The 18222-nt window shown below is 42.3% G+C and overlaps 1 protein-coding gene across 1 annotated transcript in view; it reads left to right on the top strand.

Annotated features, from left to right (window-relative positions):
• Window positions 1-18222, top strand: part of LOC138301701 (bifunctional heparan sulfate N-deacetylase/N-sulfotransferase 3) — a 546324-nt gene that overhangs the window by 445939 nt on the left and 82163 nt on the right. Inside the window, exons 10-12 of the mRNA XM_069242218.1 lie at window positions 6770-6944; window positions 13366-13536; window positions 17781-17890. Of these exons, the coding sequence (XP_069098319.1) occupies window positions 6770-6944; window positions 13366-13536; window positions 17781-17890 (456 nt within the window). The remainder of the gene's footprint in view (window positions 1-6769; window positions 6945-13365; window positions 13537-17780; window positions 17891-18222) is intronic.

The following is an 18222-nucleotide window of genomic DNA, read 5'->3' as shown; positions in this document are numbered from 1 at the left end:
CAGGAGGTTACTCCCCAGGGAGCAGCGTTGGAGTGCCATTGAGAGGGAGGCCTTTGCTGTGGTTTGGTCCCTGAAGAAGCTGAGACCATACCTCTTTGGGACTCACTTCCTAGTTCAAACTGACCACAGACCTCTCAAATGGCTGATGCAAATGAAAGGTGAAAATCCTAAACTGTTGAGGTGGTCCATCTCCCTACAGGGAATGGACTTTATAGTGGAACACAGACCTGGGACTGCCCATGCCAATGCAGATGGCCTTTCCAGGTTCTTCCACTTAGAAAATGAAGACTCTCTTGGGAAAGGTTAGTCTCATCCTCTTTCGTTTGGGGGGGGGTTGTGTAAGGAAATGCCTCCTTGGCATGGTTGCCCCCTGACTTTTTGCCTTGGCTGATGCTATGTTTACAATTGAAAGTGTGCTGAGGCCTGCTAACCAGGCCCCAGCACCAGTGTTCTTTCCCTAACCTGTACTTTTGTATCCACAATTGGCAGACCCTGGCATCCAGATAAGTCCCTTGTAACTGGTACTTCTAGTACCAAGGGCCCTGATGCCAAGGAAGGTCTCTAAGGGCTGCAGCATGTCTTATGCCACCCTGGAGACCCCTCACTCAGCACAGACACACTGCTTGCCAGCTTGTGTGTGCTAGTGAGGACAAAACGAGTAAGTCGACATGGCACTCCCCTCAGGGTGCCATGCCAGCCTCTCACTGCCTATGCAGTATAGGTAAGACACCCCTCTAGCAGGCCTTACAGCCCTAAGGCAGGGTGCACTATACCATAGGTGAGGGTACCAGTGCATGAGCATGGTACCCCTACAGTGTCTAAACAAAACCTTAGACATTGTAAGTGCAGGGTAGCCATAAGAGTATATGGTCTGGGAGTCTGTCAAACACGAACTCCACAGCACCATAATGGCTACACTGAAAACTGGGAAGTTTGGTATCAAACTTCTCAGCACAATAAATGCACACTGATGCCAGTGTACATTTTATTGTAAAATACACCACAGAGGGCACCTTAGAGGTGCCCCCTGAAACTTAACCGACTATCTGTGTAGGCTGACTAGTTTTAGCAGCCTGCCACAAACCGAGACATGTTGCTGGCCCCATGGGGAGAGTGCCTTTGTCACTCTGAGGCCAGTAACAAAGCCTGCACTGGGTGGAGATGCTAACACCTCTCCCAGGCAGGAATTGTCACACCTGGCGGTGAGCCTCAAAGGCTCACCTCCTTTGTGCCAACCCAGCAGGACACTCCAGCTAGTGGAGTTGCCCGCCCCCTCCGGCCAGGCCCCACTTTTGGCGGCAAGGCCGGAGAAAATAATGAGAATAACAAGGAGGAGTCACTGGCCAGTCAGGACAGCCCCTAAGGTGTCCTGAGCTGAGGTAACTCTAACTTTTAGAAATCCTCCATCTTGCAGATGGAGGATTCCCCCAATAGGATTAGGGATGTGACCCCCTCCCCTTGGGAGGAGGCACAAAGAGGGTGTACCCACCCTCAGGGCTAGTGGCCATTGGCTACTAACCCCCCAGACCTAAACACGCCCTTAAATTTAGTATTTAAGGGCTACCCTGAACCCTAGAAAATTAGATTCCTGCAACTACAAGAAGAAGGATTGCCTAGCTGAAAACCCCTGCAGCGGAAGACCAGAAGACGACAACTGCCTTGGCTCCAGAAACTCACCGGCCTGTCTCCTGCCTTCCAAAGATCCTGCTCCAGCGACGCCTTCCAAAGGGACCAGCGACCTCGACATCCTCTGAGGACTGCCCCTGCTTCGAAAAGACAAGAAACTCCCGAGGACAGCGGACCTGCTCCAAGAAAAGCTGCAACTTTGTTTCCAGCAGCTTTAAAGAACCCTGCAAGCTCCCCGCAAGAAGCGTGAGACTTGCAACACTGCACCCGGCGACCCCGACTCGGCTGGTGGAGATCCGACACCTCAGGAGGGACCCCAGGACTACTCTGATACTGTGAGTACCAAAACCTGTCCCCCCTGAGCCCCCACAGCGCCGCCTGCAGAGGGAATCCCGAGGCTTCCCCTGACCGCGACTCTTTGAACCTAAAGTCCCGACGCCTGGGAGAGATCCTGCACCCGCAGCCCCCAGGACCTGAAGGACCGGACTTTCACTGGAGAAGTGACCCCCAGGAGTCCCTCTCCCTTGCCCAAGTGGAGGTTTCCCCGAGGAACCCCCCCCTTGCCTGCCTGCAGCGCTGAAGAGATCCCGAGATCTCTCATAGACTAACATTGCGAACCCGACGCCTGTTTCGACACTGCACCCGGCCGCCCCCGCGCTGCTGAGGGTGAAATTTCTGTGTGGACTTGTGTCCCCCCCGGTGCCCTACAAAACCCCCCTGGTCTGCCCTCCGAAGACGCGGGTACTTACCTGCAAGCAGACCGGAACCGGGGCACCCCCTTCTCTCCATTCTAGCCTATGTGTTTTGGGCACCACTTTGAACTCTGCACCTGACCGGCCCTGAGCTGCTGGTGTGGTGACTTTGGGGTTGCTCTGAACCCCCAACGGTGGGCTACCTTGGACCAAGAACTAAGCCCTGTAAGTGTCTTACTTACCTGGTTAACCTAACAAATACTTACCTCCCCTAGGAACTGTGAAAATTGCACTAAGTGTCTACTTTTAAAACAGCTATTTGTGAATAACTTGAAAAGTATACATGCAATTTTGATGATTTGAAGTTCCTAAAGTACTTACCTGCAATACCTTTCGAATGAGATATTACATGTAGAATTTGAACCTGTGGTTCTTAAAATAAACTAAGAAAAGATATTTTTCTATAACAAAACCTATTGGCTGGATTTGTCTCTGAGTGTGTGTACCTCATTTATTGTCTATGTGTATGTACAACAAATGCTTAACACTACTCCTTGGATAAGCCTACTGCTCGACCACACTACCACAAAATAGAGCATTAGTATTATCTATTTTTACCACTATTTTACCTCTAAGGGGAACCCTTGGACTCTGTGCATGCTATTCCTTACTTTGAAATAGCACATACAGAGCCAACTTCCTACACGACCGCATATGCGGTCGCAAATGGTGTCGCAGTTACCATCCACTTGAAGTGGATGGTAACCCACTCGCAAATTGGAAGAGGTCCCCATGGGACCCCTTCCCCTTTGTGAATGGACCCAATACTATTTTTTCTGGGCAGGTAGTGGTCCAAGGGACCACTACCTGCCCTGAAAAAATACCGAAACTAAAGGTTTCGTTTTTTTTTTAAGTGCAGCTCGTTTTCCTTTAAGGAAAACGGGCTACACTTAAAAAAAAAAAAATGCTTTATTTAAAAGCAGTCACGAACATGGAGGTCTGCTGACTACAGCAGGCCTCCATGTTTGTGAGTGCCTATAGTTGGTATGGGGCCGCAATTTGCGACCCACCTCATTAATATTAATGAGGTGGGTCTCTGTGACCCCATACCGACTCGCAGACGGTGTCTGAGACACCATTCTGCATTGCAAATTGCGACTTGCAATTTGCGAGTCGGAAGGACTCGCAAATTGCAAGTCGCAATTTGCAATTTTCCTACATCTGGCCCTTATTTCCTAAAAAAAATGCAAAACACTGTTCTTTAACTACCTCCTTCTTTTGCAACTCACACAGCAGCTCTTTTAGTTCCTCATTGCTTGTCACAATTTTCTCTTTAGTTGAATTTAATTCAGAAACACACTTTAACATATGCTCTACTCTCTTAGCCACCATAATCACTTTCTCCAAAGTTGGCTCATCTTTCAACCACAATTCAGATCTTGTCATTACTAAATCTTAGAATAAAGTCATCACAATTTTTTCTTTAATGTCACACCAAACTTGCACAATTCTGCCAGTTTCCTGAGACTTGTTATATACTTTTCAATAGTCTCATCCTTCCCTTGTTTACGCCTTCCAAAATAATATCTCTCCATTATTGTGCTTACTCTGGGAAGATAATGTCTGTCCATTTTCCCTAAACATGTCTCACATTCATTTAAACTTCTTTGTTCTTCTGCACTCAGATCCCATAAGTTCTGCATGACCGCTTGCCCCTCACCCTCCAAACAATGTATAAATAAAGCATGCTTAACATTGGCCCACATACCCTGGCATAATCATTGAACATTTTCTTCTATTTGCTCCATGATTCAGTAGGCTCTCCTGGGCTGCTTAAAGAATGGGAGTGGCATTACATATTTGCATTCTTCAAAACCCCAATACACAGAGCCACACAAAACTGTATCTCATACACTAAGATAACACACTAAGATAGCACACACCAATGTTACTTTTAAATAAAATCTCCACAACAATACAGTTAAGGTTTTCTGCAAACCCAATATCATATTTAAAATGTCCCCAACAATAAACTTGTAGTCACTGTAACTGCAGTATGATTTTCATGCCTTGACAGGTTTATATGTGCCTATCACTGACATAGCATTGCAGTTTGATCTGAAAATCATTCCGAAAACATGGTGTGCCTGTCACCATTTTATACCACAAACTGAAAAGTACCTGGTCTTAAGTTACCATTTGACAGTCTCATTCATCATTTCTTTCAGGTGTGCCAGTCACAGCTATATTTCTTGACTGGCAAATCTTTGTGGTGTGCCAGTCATTACTGTTTCTTAGCATGCAACGATTATTGTCTCAAAATACCTCAAGGTTGCATGCAACGTTAAGGTATGCCATGAGAAAATCACACTGCTTTTCCAGGTGTTGCAACCAATATGCCACAATTGAACTGCTCACTGCACATAAAGGAATCCAATATATTCACCCTGCAGCTTTATAACATTCTTTCGAAAGGCTGTGGAAGCTATTATGCACACATCATCTCCCAGATAAGTTTGTTTCACCCAGCGATAGGGCACACTACATTGTGCAACTAGGAACACACCTGCATTCCAACACCACTTGCTCAAGCACCACCGCAGATGCTATAGGCCACAATTGACGCGACTGCCCACAACAACCACCCCCAACACTGCCTCCTTGCTTGTGCAATTTCACATATGAGACATCTCACTGGAATGCCAAAAAAGTCACTTTAAAGAGCGACTCCTCCACTGCTGTCTGCTGGTGGATTCATCTTTTTTTCTGCAACCCCTTCAGCGCGTAAGTTTTAAAAATGTTTTTCCAATGAGTCTTATTGATTACTCTCCTTTCTCCATGATGAAAACTGTCAAATTGTAGTCTTTCCAAAGTCATAAAGTGCACCAGTGGTACATCAAAATATATGGCCCCATGTTATTGTATCTCAGTAGTGCGAAAATCATTAACTACATCAGTGGTAGACTAATTAATACAACCACATTTACCTGTGTCTTCACTAAAGTAGAGAGTGAGAGTATGTCTGAAGCCTAAGCCAGATTTCGAGTATGGCTGTGCTGACACCCATCTAAATCTGCAAGGACGACATCTACCTTTTTAGCCCAGTGCGCTACACTTGCCAAACTTTAAATCAAACCCCAATTCTTAGGTTTATGCATCACCCTTAAAGTATGATATACCTGCTGTCACTCCATTGTCGCCAATGTGCACAGATGGGGAAAGGGCCAAAGCTACCTCAGTGATTAACAGAGGAGGTGTGTCTACAGAGTGCATGGACTAGTCAAGATGTGAGTGACATTGCCTGCAGAAGTCTCATTAGTTTTGGCTAGGTATGGTATGTGGAGGAGGCACTTCCAGAGGGTGCAAGAGTTTGTTACCCTGTTAGTGAGAACAGAGATGCTGCTAAGCATGGCTCTGCTCCCCTCTGACAGCTGTGAATGGATGATTCTAGCCTGCAATGAGTCACCTAAAAAGAAGTGGCAGGACCTTTGGGACCTAAAGGCTTGAAAGGGCAGCACTTGGCTGTGTGAACCACTGGCAAGTAGATTTGCTTCTTAATCTCCATGAAATGAAGACAAGCACAGGAGATGAAGAGTTAACAGCAAGACGTAATGATGATTTCTGCAAGGCACTAAGTGGGAATTGCATGATGGACTATTGCTTGAGGGGTATCAGCTCAGATGCAAGAGAAATAACACATATGAGGCTCTTTTCCATTTTGAGATGGAGGGCACTGCCATATACCTAGCATACATTCAGGGGGCAAGCCAGAGTTTTCCACTTAGGGAATGTGTCTTGCTTGAAAGTATGTTGGAGTCTGGAGGATTTACCCAATCACACTTGCTCACATCATCCTTCTCCAAAGCCCTAGACGAAGACCAAAAATGTTTACAATCTACTTGCAAGGCTGGTTGAATAATAGTCTCAGTCTTGAGTACAGTGACAGGAACATCAGATGATTGTAGAGTTTAACTACAACGTATTTGAGGTCTACCACAATGAGTATAACAGTGAAAATGAATGCTTTCCTTAATGATCACAGTGCACTCTGTGTGAAATGGGCATCTGGATGGTTGTGGTGTCAACCTCATATAGTAAGATTATTACCTCCTTAAAAGCCAGCGTGATGGCCTGTGCTGGGTTTCACTGCGGTAGGTGATACCAGAGTGTGGCACATAGGCCAGTATGCGGAGTCTTTATTCACTGAAGTATTTAGCATTTCCGTACCCAACGAATCAGTGAGTGACACTGGCACATTGACACAAAACACATTCAGACTATGGATGATGATATGTGTCCCTCCTGTTCTGGTCAATGTCAATATCACACAACACCCATGGTGGTGGGTGCTGCCAGTCAGGAAGCTAAGAGTTATACATTAATTACTACAAACCTGTACATGGTTTACAAGTATGTGATTTAATGGTTTTGTAAATAATGTCTCATTCCAGGTACATGGATTTCTTTCCCATTCCTTCCAATGTGACCACTGACTTCCTGTTTGAGAAGAGCGCCAATTATTTCCATTCAGAAGATGCTCCAAAGCGAGTAGCTGCTCTCATACCAAAGGCAAAGGTCATCACCATCCTCATTGACCCATCAGATCGCGCCTACTCTTGGTACCAAGTAAGATTTATACAAGCAGCCACAAGCCATAGCCTCTCAGGACCATGACTAGCACCTAATTTAAAGGAATTATTATAGTTTTCAAATACTTTGTTGCCATTTATAAAAGGTGAACTTCCACAAAGGGTTCAGAGATGTTTTCCAGTAGTATTTGTACAGCATATATCAGTTCTCTCAACAACTAACCAAAGTCTAAGGGAATGAAAAAAAGGTAATCCTTACTACACACATATTTTGAAGGGAATTTGTGGGAAAAAATGACTCACTATGTGCCATGTTTGTAGACGTTGTATTACATATTGTGTTTGAATAGTTTGAATTGTCAGATATTGACTTGAATATTGTTTTGGGTGTACAACGTTTTGAAGATGAACACAACTATCAAGTTGATTGACCCTCTCATTTAGCATTGAATGCACACAGCCACCTTCTGTGGATTTCATGATGGAACAAGTATAAACAGAGGGTGCCTGATTCCAAAACATTTACATTATAACCATATGATCTTCATAAAAAAGATATTGCAGTTTTCTCTTTAGGATCCACAGATCTACAGCTACCCTCTTCATTGAAAGTTACTTGGCTATATTTGGAAACTGAATCATCAAGTGTAATCAAGTTTAATGTGATTACTGGTAGTTATGTAACTGCCAACTAAATAAACCTACTAAAAATAGATATAAGTATTCAGCCAGCTCTAACAGTTCTGTCATACACATTGTTGTGCCTATTTTAAGCTTGATTGGAGGTTTCCATATGTTATTGGGATTCCTGGGTTGGCCAAGGCAAATTAATCAGCATGGCACTGACCATGCTATCATTACCCAAGCAGGACTTCTTATGCCTCAAATGATTTAGAAGTCCTGTGATAGTTTCAGGTGCATCTGAGGCCCCCTCCTTATGCTCTGAGACATTATCTGTTTCCCCTTCTGAGCAGAGGTGAGCGAAGAAGACCCACAGAACTCTTTCTTCCAAAAATAAATCTACCATTTTTATAATAATACAGAAAGTATTGTGTGCGATTTTAAGTTCCTGAAATCAACTCTATTAAGTTTGGTAAGTTCACTTTGTGTTAAAAATGGATGGAGATGTGCAAAGGGAAATCTTGTACTTGCTGTATTTATGGCTCAGAAAATCTCCAATTAAAAGTGAGGGGCATTCTTATGGATGTGTGGCACAGGCCAGCACAGCAAGTTACCTTGCTGCTCTGCCTGGCCTAGCAGGGAAAGGGCAGGAATGTTCCATATTTATGGCATACTGCACATTCCTGTCCTTTCCCCCTCCGCTAGTGCCATTTTGGCAGCCTAGCCACAACGCAGGCACCCTGGCACCACAGTGTAAGGGTGCCTGCGTTGCATGCAGGATTGTTTCCTGGGAGGCTTTTTTCTCTTTCAGAAAGAGGAAACCACAAAAGAAATTGTGACTTTTCAGCTTGTTCTGCCTCCCCTGAGGAGGCATGAGGTTTTTTCATATCAAGGTCTTGTAAATCTGAGAATGTGTCAAAATCCATGGATGTTGCATGGGAACACCCACTGCAATGCCCATGGAATGCCTCCCTCATGCAGAGTAAGGCAACACAGCGATTTGCTCTGCCTTGCCTTACTCCATATTTAAGAGGCCATTCAAAGCCATGCACGTGGCTTTGTGTAGCCCCATAAATCTGAGTTACTGGTTTGCACCGCAGTTGCGTCACAAAAAGTGATGCAATGGTGGCGCAAGGTGCTAATAAATATACCCCTTCGTTTTCACTACAATGGCCTAGTGTTGTGGCATTTCTAGATCTTAAAGATTTTCCTGGAGAAAAAAAGAGAATGTGTGTTCTTTGTGCCAGTGTCCATCTTGGACTCAGAATTTCTTAGAGGGATGAAGCAGCTAACTACCTAATACAGCACTAACCATTGGGGCGTTGTGCCTGATGCTTTGTCTGCTCTCTGTGGTTTAAGTCATGAGGTTCTTGGGTGCGTGTGTGACCTGTTAGCTGCAGATTCCCAAGGACAATAGAGTTGGAACTGCTATGAACACTCTTGAAAGCGTCTGCATGGCTGTGTATTGGACAAGTGAGAGACTTTAACTGAAGATCCCTGCCTGATGTGCAGCAATCATAGTTGGAAAAACTGTTGACTGCCATTTCCTCACCAGCCCATTCAAGATCATAGGCCCTACACAACCTCAGTCTGCAGGTCATGACAGTTAGTGAGACTGAAGCGAACCAATTCGCACAAAATGAAAAGCAAGCAAGAAAAAGTAGCTAAACCATCAAAGCTGTTGCATCCAGTATTTACCCTTGAAATGCACTTTGTACCACCCACAGATTTTCCTGCCTGGTTCCTCTTCCTCGAAGTGAGAAACTAGCTAGGCTATCTTACTTTGTTGAGCCCATATTGGATGAAATCTTGGGGCCCACTCTGTGGGTTACTTAGAAACTAAGGCCATGAGTACACATTGTGCTGAGTAAAATTCCTGTGTGGAGGTTTATTTCACGTAAGTATAAGTTATCTCCAGTGTCTGCACCAGGATTTCCCAGGTACAGAAACACTGGACCTGATTTTACCAGCCAGAAATTCTAGGTGGTATAATTGCTTTCAAAATCTGCTTCATCATCTCGTCCATCTCGTTATTCGCCAAACCCTGCTGAACTTTCGGGACACTTCCCCTTCCCTTGCAGACATTTGCCATGTGCTTCCAGCAGTGGGAAATATTTGCAATAAACCTCATGAAATCATAAGAAATTCCATGCAGAATTTTGGCGGGAAAAAGCAGGTAGGGACAGTTGTTCTCCATTCCGTGTATTTAATTCGTAATTGTAAGAATTCTGTGCTGAGATATCAACCTGTGTTGGAAATTCCAGACACCTGAAATATCTGCACAGAGCTTGTAATCAGACACTAACTGTAAAGGTGACTTTGTTCAGGATTAACATGTGCACTCGAGAGGGAATACTTTTGGCCAAGGTCTAATTGGGAAGTCCGTTAGATGCACTTTGTTATTGTTACTTACTTGTTTACCTTTTCCAGCTGGAGTCCTTTAAGTTCCATAGGAACTGATGTTAACAGTTACTCCCATTCACTTTCATTGGACTAAGTAAATCTATTTCTTTCTATGTTCCATTTATCATTTTTCTTTCACATTTGTCACGTGTTTCTCATCACCTCTGTTTTATTAGCTGGTTGCACTATACCTCTATTAGTGACGCACTCAGCAATCAAACTCTCCTTACTCTAGCATCATTTGTATAAAGTCCATTTTGATATGTTGAAGAGCGAGTACTGTGGGCCAACACTAATACTTGTGATTTGACAGGAACTGCAGTTCAGATATTTTGTGCTTTTTAAAAAAACAAGCTTAATTTGTTTTCACTATTTTAACTCTGTTTGATCATAAGTGGAGCAAAAGTAATTTGCTCCAAACTAATGTTTTGCACCACAGCAAAACATGAAGCAACCTGATTTCACAATATTGTTGTGTGTTTACATACTTAAGGCCTGATTTAGAGTTTGGCAGACAATTACTCCATCACAAATGTCAGATATTCCATCTGCCCTATCACAGGTGACAGAGGATATTGGGCGCACAAACGAGCATGATTTAATTTCTATCCTCTGATAGATCTCTTTTGGTTGACTGAGGCATCAATTGCATCAACAATTTAAAAAAAATTAGATTTCAGTGAAGCCCATTTAGATTCACAATGAGGACCAAGAATCAATAACTGAGTTAACAAGTATATTTTCAATCAATAATAAATCAAATATAACTAACTGCTGGGTTTCTTCTCATCTTGTCCACCATCTTTGATGTTGTTAACACTCTCACGGAGGTCTTCTACCCACCTTGGGTTCAGAAACCGCAAGCACTCTGGCGAGACACAACCCTATTGTCACCAATAGATGTCGACCATATATTTGGACTTGGTGAAGAATGTAGTAGTTAGATTCATTCAATCCCAAATCAACAACATAAAACCGTCAACAACTCTGGATACCATGAACAATTTAACACTAAATCAAACTTCAAACTAAATAACATTTCAAAGCTTTATTACAATCCCAAAATCAATGTCACGTATATGGTGCGCAAAACAAAGTTATAAACATACATAAAAACCATAGGCTGACCAAAACGTCTAACGAGATTCAACCTACTAAACATCAGCACTGCTAAACACTCCAAAAGAGTAATATAAATTAGCAAAACCACAAAATGCGCATTAGTATCAGATTTTAAAGCAAATGTTGGTGACATCAGCAAATCATCAAAATACAATCAATAACATTCAGATTTCAGGGCTGGGTCGTTCCTGTCACTAACTCGAATTCAGACTTGCATGTGTGGGAATGGACTAACACATGCAGACAAAAGCAAACAAAGAGACCATAATAATTGGAAAAAACATCTAGTTAGGGCTATTCTCTATACAAAATATGCTTGTGTAATAATCTAAGCTGAAAAGAGAAACAGAAAACCACATTTAGTTATACCTCTCCTCATGAGACAGCAGTCAGGAATACTTCATCAGATAGAGCGTTCACTTTCCTCTGACATCAGTAGACAGCAGCATCAGGACTGTGCAGAACATGGGCTGCACAAAGGACAAGGTAGCAGTTTAGAATTAATTGGGCATATTAGTACAGAACAGCATAAGGAGTAGGGCAATTACAAAGTATGACTTTATTCTTCAAAAGATGGCTAAGGGGTAGAGGGATTCAAAAGTAGCACAAAGCAGCTAGGCATCATCAGACTAACTCTTGAACTCCCTTCAAGTTTCAAAGTTCCTCACTAATTAGAAATTTCCACAAACCTTTGATTGGTCCTTCAGGTGGGCTCATTTTACGCACAAGATTCAACGTCCAGTGGTTGCTGGTAACACCATCAAGTTTGCAACTATTCCGGAATTTCTCAGCAAAAGTGCATTGCCATTTCAATGATTTCACACAGTTCCGACAAAATATTACAATTTCTAGTTGTTTGTTACTCCAGATTTCTTTCTCACAATACACAAAGGGGGTCATTCTAACTCTGGCGGGCGGCGGAGGCCGCCCGCCAGAGTTCCCCCAACAGAACACCGCTCCGCGGTCTGAAGACCGCCGCAGTGATTCTGTGTTTCCCGCTGGGCTGGCGGGCGGCCGTCAGAAGGCCGCCCGCCAGCCCACCGGGAAACCCCTTCCCACGAGGAAGCCGGCTCCGAATGGAGGCGGCGGAGTGGGAAGGTGCGACGGGTGCAGTTGCACCCATCGCGAATTTCAGTGTCTGCTAAGCAGACACTGAAATTCTCTGTGGGGCCCTCTTACGGGGGCCCCACGACACCCCATACCGCCATCCTGTTCCTGGCGGGCGAACCGCCAGGAACAGGATGACGGTATGGGGTGTTGGAATCCCCATGGCGGCGCAGCAAGCTGCGCCGCCATGGAGGATTCCTGAGGGCAGCGGAAAACCGCCGGTTTTCCTGTTCTGACCGCGGCCAAACCGCCGCGGTCAGAATGCCCTGCGGGGCACCGCCAGCCTGTTGGCGGTGCTCCCGCCGACCCCGGCCCCGGCGGTCCTTGACCACCTGGGTCGGAATGACCCCCAAAATGTACTAAACATCCTTCACACAGGAATTATGAGTTTCCTGTCTTGTTCAACAGCTAGAACAAATACTGTTAGACAATTCATTCTGAAACATGTTCTTCGCCTTCAGTACAATAGGACATTCAATATCACATCAGCAACCTAGGGTAAGAATTCATGTCAAAGAATACAGAATAAGCAAATAATTTTTCTTTACTGCTGCAAAATAAATCTTTCAGGCCTAGTCAAGCTAAGAAAGCCTTAATTCACATTAATACAATTAATATATTAAACCTATTGCGCGTGTTACAATTTAAATCAAGTAAGCAAGGCAAATTATTTAATTGCAAACATTATTTATGACACGTTAGGGCAATTTTAAATGTGCATTTATTTTTCTGCACACATGTAACTCACATCAAAAAAATCCATGTATTTCAATACAAGCATGATTAATTCATATTCATTTAAGACTTTCATTTTAATATTTATCTAACAAGTACTCTCAGCATTAAATCATATTAGTACTTAATTTAATATAAATGCAAAATTTCTTTCATGTTAAAACATGATGTGAAAATAGGAATGGCACCCACATGGTCCACCAAAATTCAAACATGCACATTTTACATTTCTGTGTTATTTTCTCTGTTAGGCTTCTTAGATGTAAGTTAGTTAGTCACTATTTGCTAACTTCTATGCCACTACTATATTAATAAAATGTTCTCTCTCTCAATATTAACAGATTTCCTGGCCCTCTATAGCGCTTGCAATTTAGAGATTCCAAAATACACAATTGGAGTTTATGCTTATACGTGTGTATCTTAATTTCCATGCTGGAAAAAGCAACAGAACACCTCTCCTTTTCTTGCAGCACCAGCGATCGCATGAGGACCCTGCTGCTCTCAAGTTCACTTTCTACGAAGTGATAACAGCCGGCCATCATGCCTCCTCAGAGTTAAGAAGCCTACAGAAGAGGTGCCTAGTGCCCGGCTGGTATGCTACTCACATAGAACGATGGCTAACATATTTCCCTCCTGGGCAGGTAACGAGAAACAAAATGTATTTTTTTAATAATCTGTTGAAAATCAGAACTAATTCAAAGTGGTATATTATGGCAGCGAAAGGTCCACTAGACCCCCCTACTTCTGTGTTTGTATCATATGTGGATTGTTGTGTTATCCCGTCTTGCATGTGATCTACAAAGGCTATTCTTTATGTTTCTGAAGTACTATGATACTCTGAAATACATCTGCAAATCAAGATATTCATTATAAAACTGCATTATTGCACATGCATAAAATATGATTTATGTGCGGTCTGTACATGTGTGGTCAAGGATTCCTTCACTGCAATCTTACATTTTCCTTTTTTTTAATGAATTTGTGCATGCAACTAGGCATTTATGACTGTGAAGGGTAGAAACTGTGTTCTGTGAGTATCTCACCTGTACAAAACAGAAATGACTGCCCTTCAAACAAGGTGTTATATAAGAAAACGTTCAAAGCTCAACAACCAGTGACAGACTCTGTATATCAGATATAGGAATTTGTCTTCTCTGTGTGATTAATTTCCTCCTATGCTCATATAGCTCATGCAAGTGCCCACGGTTTAATGACAGTGTTAGGGGGCAAAATACAACTTTTGATTTCTGAAGGGAAAAATTTAAAGATTATTTATGAAACCATGGAAAACATTCAACAACCCAACATGGATATGAATTCTGTGTTACTTTTTAACTTTAGTGTGATTAAACTCTTCAAATAGTGTTAAAGGAGCAGTTAATTAGACATGAAGTTGCAAAAAAAACAGTCTTTCAAAAAAAAATGTAGGGGCTGATTTAAGAGTCCCTGGCGCTATCCTAATTACACATTAGCGTCATTTTTTATGCGAAAGTGGCATTAGGTGGCCAAAAACACAGCGCCATATTTACAAAGTGGCGCTATGCATGCATTGCACCACTTTGTAACCCTTTGCTCTACATTATGCCTGTGCACTTGGCATGGACAGTGCAGGGGCCCCGTTGCCCAGCACCATCACAATGTTCACTGTCTGCTCTGCCCTGCTTGTTGCTCTGCTTGTTGCCCTGTTGGCCTCTGACTCTGCTGGAAGGACTCTGCCTTCCTCCTGAAGTGCTCTCCAAGGGGTTGGGTTGAGCCTGCCTCCTGTTTCACCTCTTCAAGAAAACCCTCAAAAATTGACGCAACGCCGTGCAGAAATTGATGCAAAGCCTGCATCACGGCTGAGAAATCACCGCTTCACCGACCGGAATGACACAGCACCGACTTCCAGACTGAAAATTCGATGCAACGTCTGCCCTGCAACACAAAATTCAACCTATCGCCTACCGGATCGACGCAGCACCTGCTACTTCTTCCAGTATGTCAAGGATTTTCAACGCATCATCCCTGGATGTCAAAATATCCCCACATTGCACTGAGTAACCAAAACGACGCAACCCCTTGCAGCATGGAAAGAAATGACGCGTCATCTGTGCTGCACCACAAAATCTGATGCAACACCTTATTATTCTAATGCATCTCCTTCTCTGCGGTCTCAGTGCGTTGTTACTCTTGACGCATCGCAAGTAATGTGTGAAGCAAAGAAACTGTTTATTTCTAAGGATTGAGACTCTTTGAAACCTTTTAAAAGTGATATTTCAACTTGTGCTTATTGAATCTTTGGCGTTTTGATCTTATTTTATTCAAATAACTATTATCTATTTTTCTAAACATGTGTGGTGTATTTTTGTGGTGTTTTCACTGTACTACTGTATGATTTATTGCACAAATACTTTATACATTCCCTTCTAAGTTAAGCCTGACTACTCAGTGCCATGCTACTAGAGGGTGGGCACAGGATAATTTGGGTTGTGTTGTGACTTACCCTGACTAGGATTGTGGTTCCTGTTTGGACAAGAGCATATACCTCTGCAAACCAGGGGGCCCTTTTCTAACACCTGCATAGTCTACAATACCCTGTACAAAAATAAGAGCCATCACAGGGCTGGTCCAGCTTTCAGTGACCTAAAATGATTTAGATGTTTAACTTTTAATAGCAGACCCAGTATATAATTATATATCTAGAGTCACTTGTGATATTGTGGGACTATAATATATCTTGGTTTTCAGTTATGTACATGTACTGTTTAATAAGCAAGTCTTCACAGGATGATGTGTCAATGAATACTCAAACAGGCATGCTCTGTATAGCCAAGACACATTTTTGTTTACAAGAGAGAACATGAGGACACACTGAGTGGGAAATATTTACAATCCAAGTATTATACACTAAGCACTTGTTAAGCTGCTTCATACAGGTTTTTTGAAACATTGTTTTTAGGCATTCAAAATATATGTGCATTCAGACATCGGCAATTGCTAACTGGGACAATTACACATAGTCTCCAGGTGATTATAGTATCACAAACGGACAGATGTGGCATGTTGCCTACTGGAGTCTTATATTACAGCAGTCATTCACAATACTACTCAGAATATATAGTCACATGACTATTAACCCCCAAAACCTCTCCTGTTACGCCTATAATGATAACCATTCACAATTATTTTCCCATATGAGCCAGCATTCACTTTTCTCACTTAGCACAGGTTTGGATTTTTGCTTAGATCCATAAAACTATTGAAGTCTGTTGTATATATTTTTTCTGAATAATGAATGTGTTGAATTCTGGAAATGTGAATTGTACAAATATCTTGAGCTAATTGTTTATTACACCCTTATGGATTTCACAATGTACATATGTATAGTATGTGCACTAGACAAAAATGAAACAAAACACAACAGAGGATGGGCCAGTATTTTCTTTATGTTCATGCATTAGTCACTTTATATCAGTGGGAAGTGAGGCCTGATGCTGATTGTTTATAAAGGTGACAAGCAGAAATTCTTCCAGCAATGCACTTCGCTCTACCGCTATCCTGAGGTCCCAGCATTTCTTCCCATTGAAAATGGTTTGCATATTTAGAGTCAGCTATACTTTTCTTATAGGAAAGATGACTATTCCAAAAACAACTAAACTGGCAGTGAAGGGAAAATATCTCCAGATACATTCAGATGCACATGCTGCCACGCTGGCAATGTGGCAAGGATTACAGTGGCGGAGGTTTGATTCCCACAGATTTTCATGGAACTGGTTGACCTGTAGTTGATAAAGAAACATTAATACACTTTAAAATTATCCCCTCAGATTTGAGAAACATAAAACTGAAGGGGAGTACAAGGCAATGAAATTATAGTTCGACCATTTTATGAAAAACAGTTGGTCATAGGAAAGAAATTGATTAACAGAGAGAATCATATCAAGTACTTGAACATTTATGTCGGGTGGGGCAAGGCATGATTGAGAGCGAGAATGCAAATGTACAAATAATAATAACAATCCAGGATCAGTAAAGCCCGGTTCCCCCAGCTCAGAGGTCAGCAGCTCAGGCCCCTACACCACATACTCTTCCAAATTCTTTGAAAGAATCAATATTTATATCAGACAGCATGGTCAAATTAAGCTATACAGGTTTAAAACCCAGCTATCTAATTTGCTCTTAAATTCAATTACTGGTTCAAAGAAATGCAGAGTGCTACCTAGAGGGCAGTAATGTAGGGAAAAAATCATTACTTGCCAGTAATAGGAAAAAAAGATCTAAAGATGTAAACTGAGAAGACCTACAACATTTATTTGCTGGGTAAATTTAAACCTATTGTAGGTGTTTCCACATACTTAACATGATCAATCAATGTAAATGATCAAATAACCTTTCGGGAGCTGGAGACTAAGAGACAAACTGATCCTGCAGAAAACCAAGTCTCATTAAGGATAAACAAATAAAGTTTTAGCTACTCAGTGAGATAATGCTTGTTATTGCGGAACTTCAATATAAAACGAGACAATAAAAATCTATCTGCATTTTCAAAGAACAAAAATACAGAGATTGTATTGTAACCATGAAAGTGTTATACAATCAGAAGAATGTTGCTATTGCTCTTTTGAGAGAAAAAAGGCAAACTCCATTACAAATGATCCTAGTCAGAGAGGTATTGGGTGTTTCTCTTCATGAATGGGGTTATCATCAGATTTAGATGGTTGTTTAGCTTTTATTGTTCATGTTGGTAAAAGGTGTGAACATCACTACCACAATGTAAACCCGTGCTTCCTTTATTACAACGAATGTTTGCATTTGTTTGCTCCAAAGGTACTGGGCACAAACAAATTGTCTTCTACACCATTCGTTCTCCCATACACTCAGATGGTGTTGTCTTTTTGACCCACAGTTGCTTATTGTTGACGGGCAGCAGCTGAGAACCGACCCAGTTACTGTCATGGATGAAGTGCAAAGGTTTCTGGGAGTCTCGCCGCACTATAATTACTCTGAAGCACTTACGTAAGTTTGTATTACTGTTATGGAATATTTGTGTACCTTTATTAAAGGTAATGCAACAGACTTCGGAAGAAATGGAAATTCATTATCATCTGATGGCAGCACTGTGATCCTTGTAAAATAAGTTGGTGGTCTCAGAGAAGTTTTTCTGTTGTCTGAAGTTAACCTCATTGCCACTCTTACTTGGATACATACAAATATTTCAGAAGATGAAAGTGTGAGATTTAAACAAAATAATCAGGATGTATTTCCCTCTTTAACTTAAGCAGAGGCAATTTCAAGCAGGAGACTGCCAAAATAAAGACATTTTTTTGGTTCATAATCGGGCGTCTCCC

The sequence above is a fragment of the Pleurodeles waltl genome, chromosome 1_2 (assembly GCF_031143425.1).
Source record: "Pleurodeles waltl isolate 20211129_DDA chromosome 1_2, aPleWal1.hap1.20221129, whole genome shotgun sequence".
NCBI classification, from domain to species: domain Eukaryota; kingdom Metazoa; phylum Chordata; class Amphibia; order Caudata; family Salamandridae; genus Pleurodeles; species Pleurodeles waltl.
The sequence above is the reverse complement of the archived record's forward strand: the minus strand, read 5'-3'. Positions and strand labels throughout refer to the sequence as shown.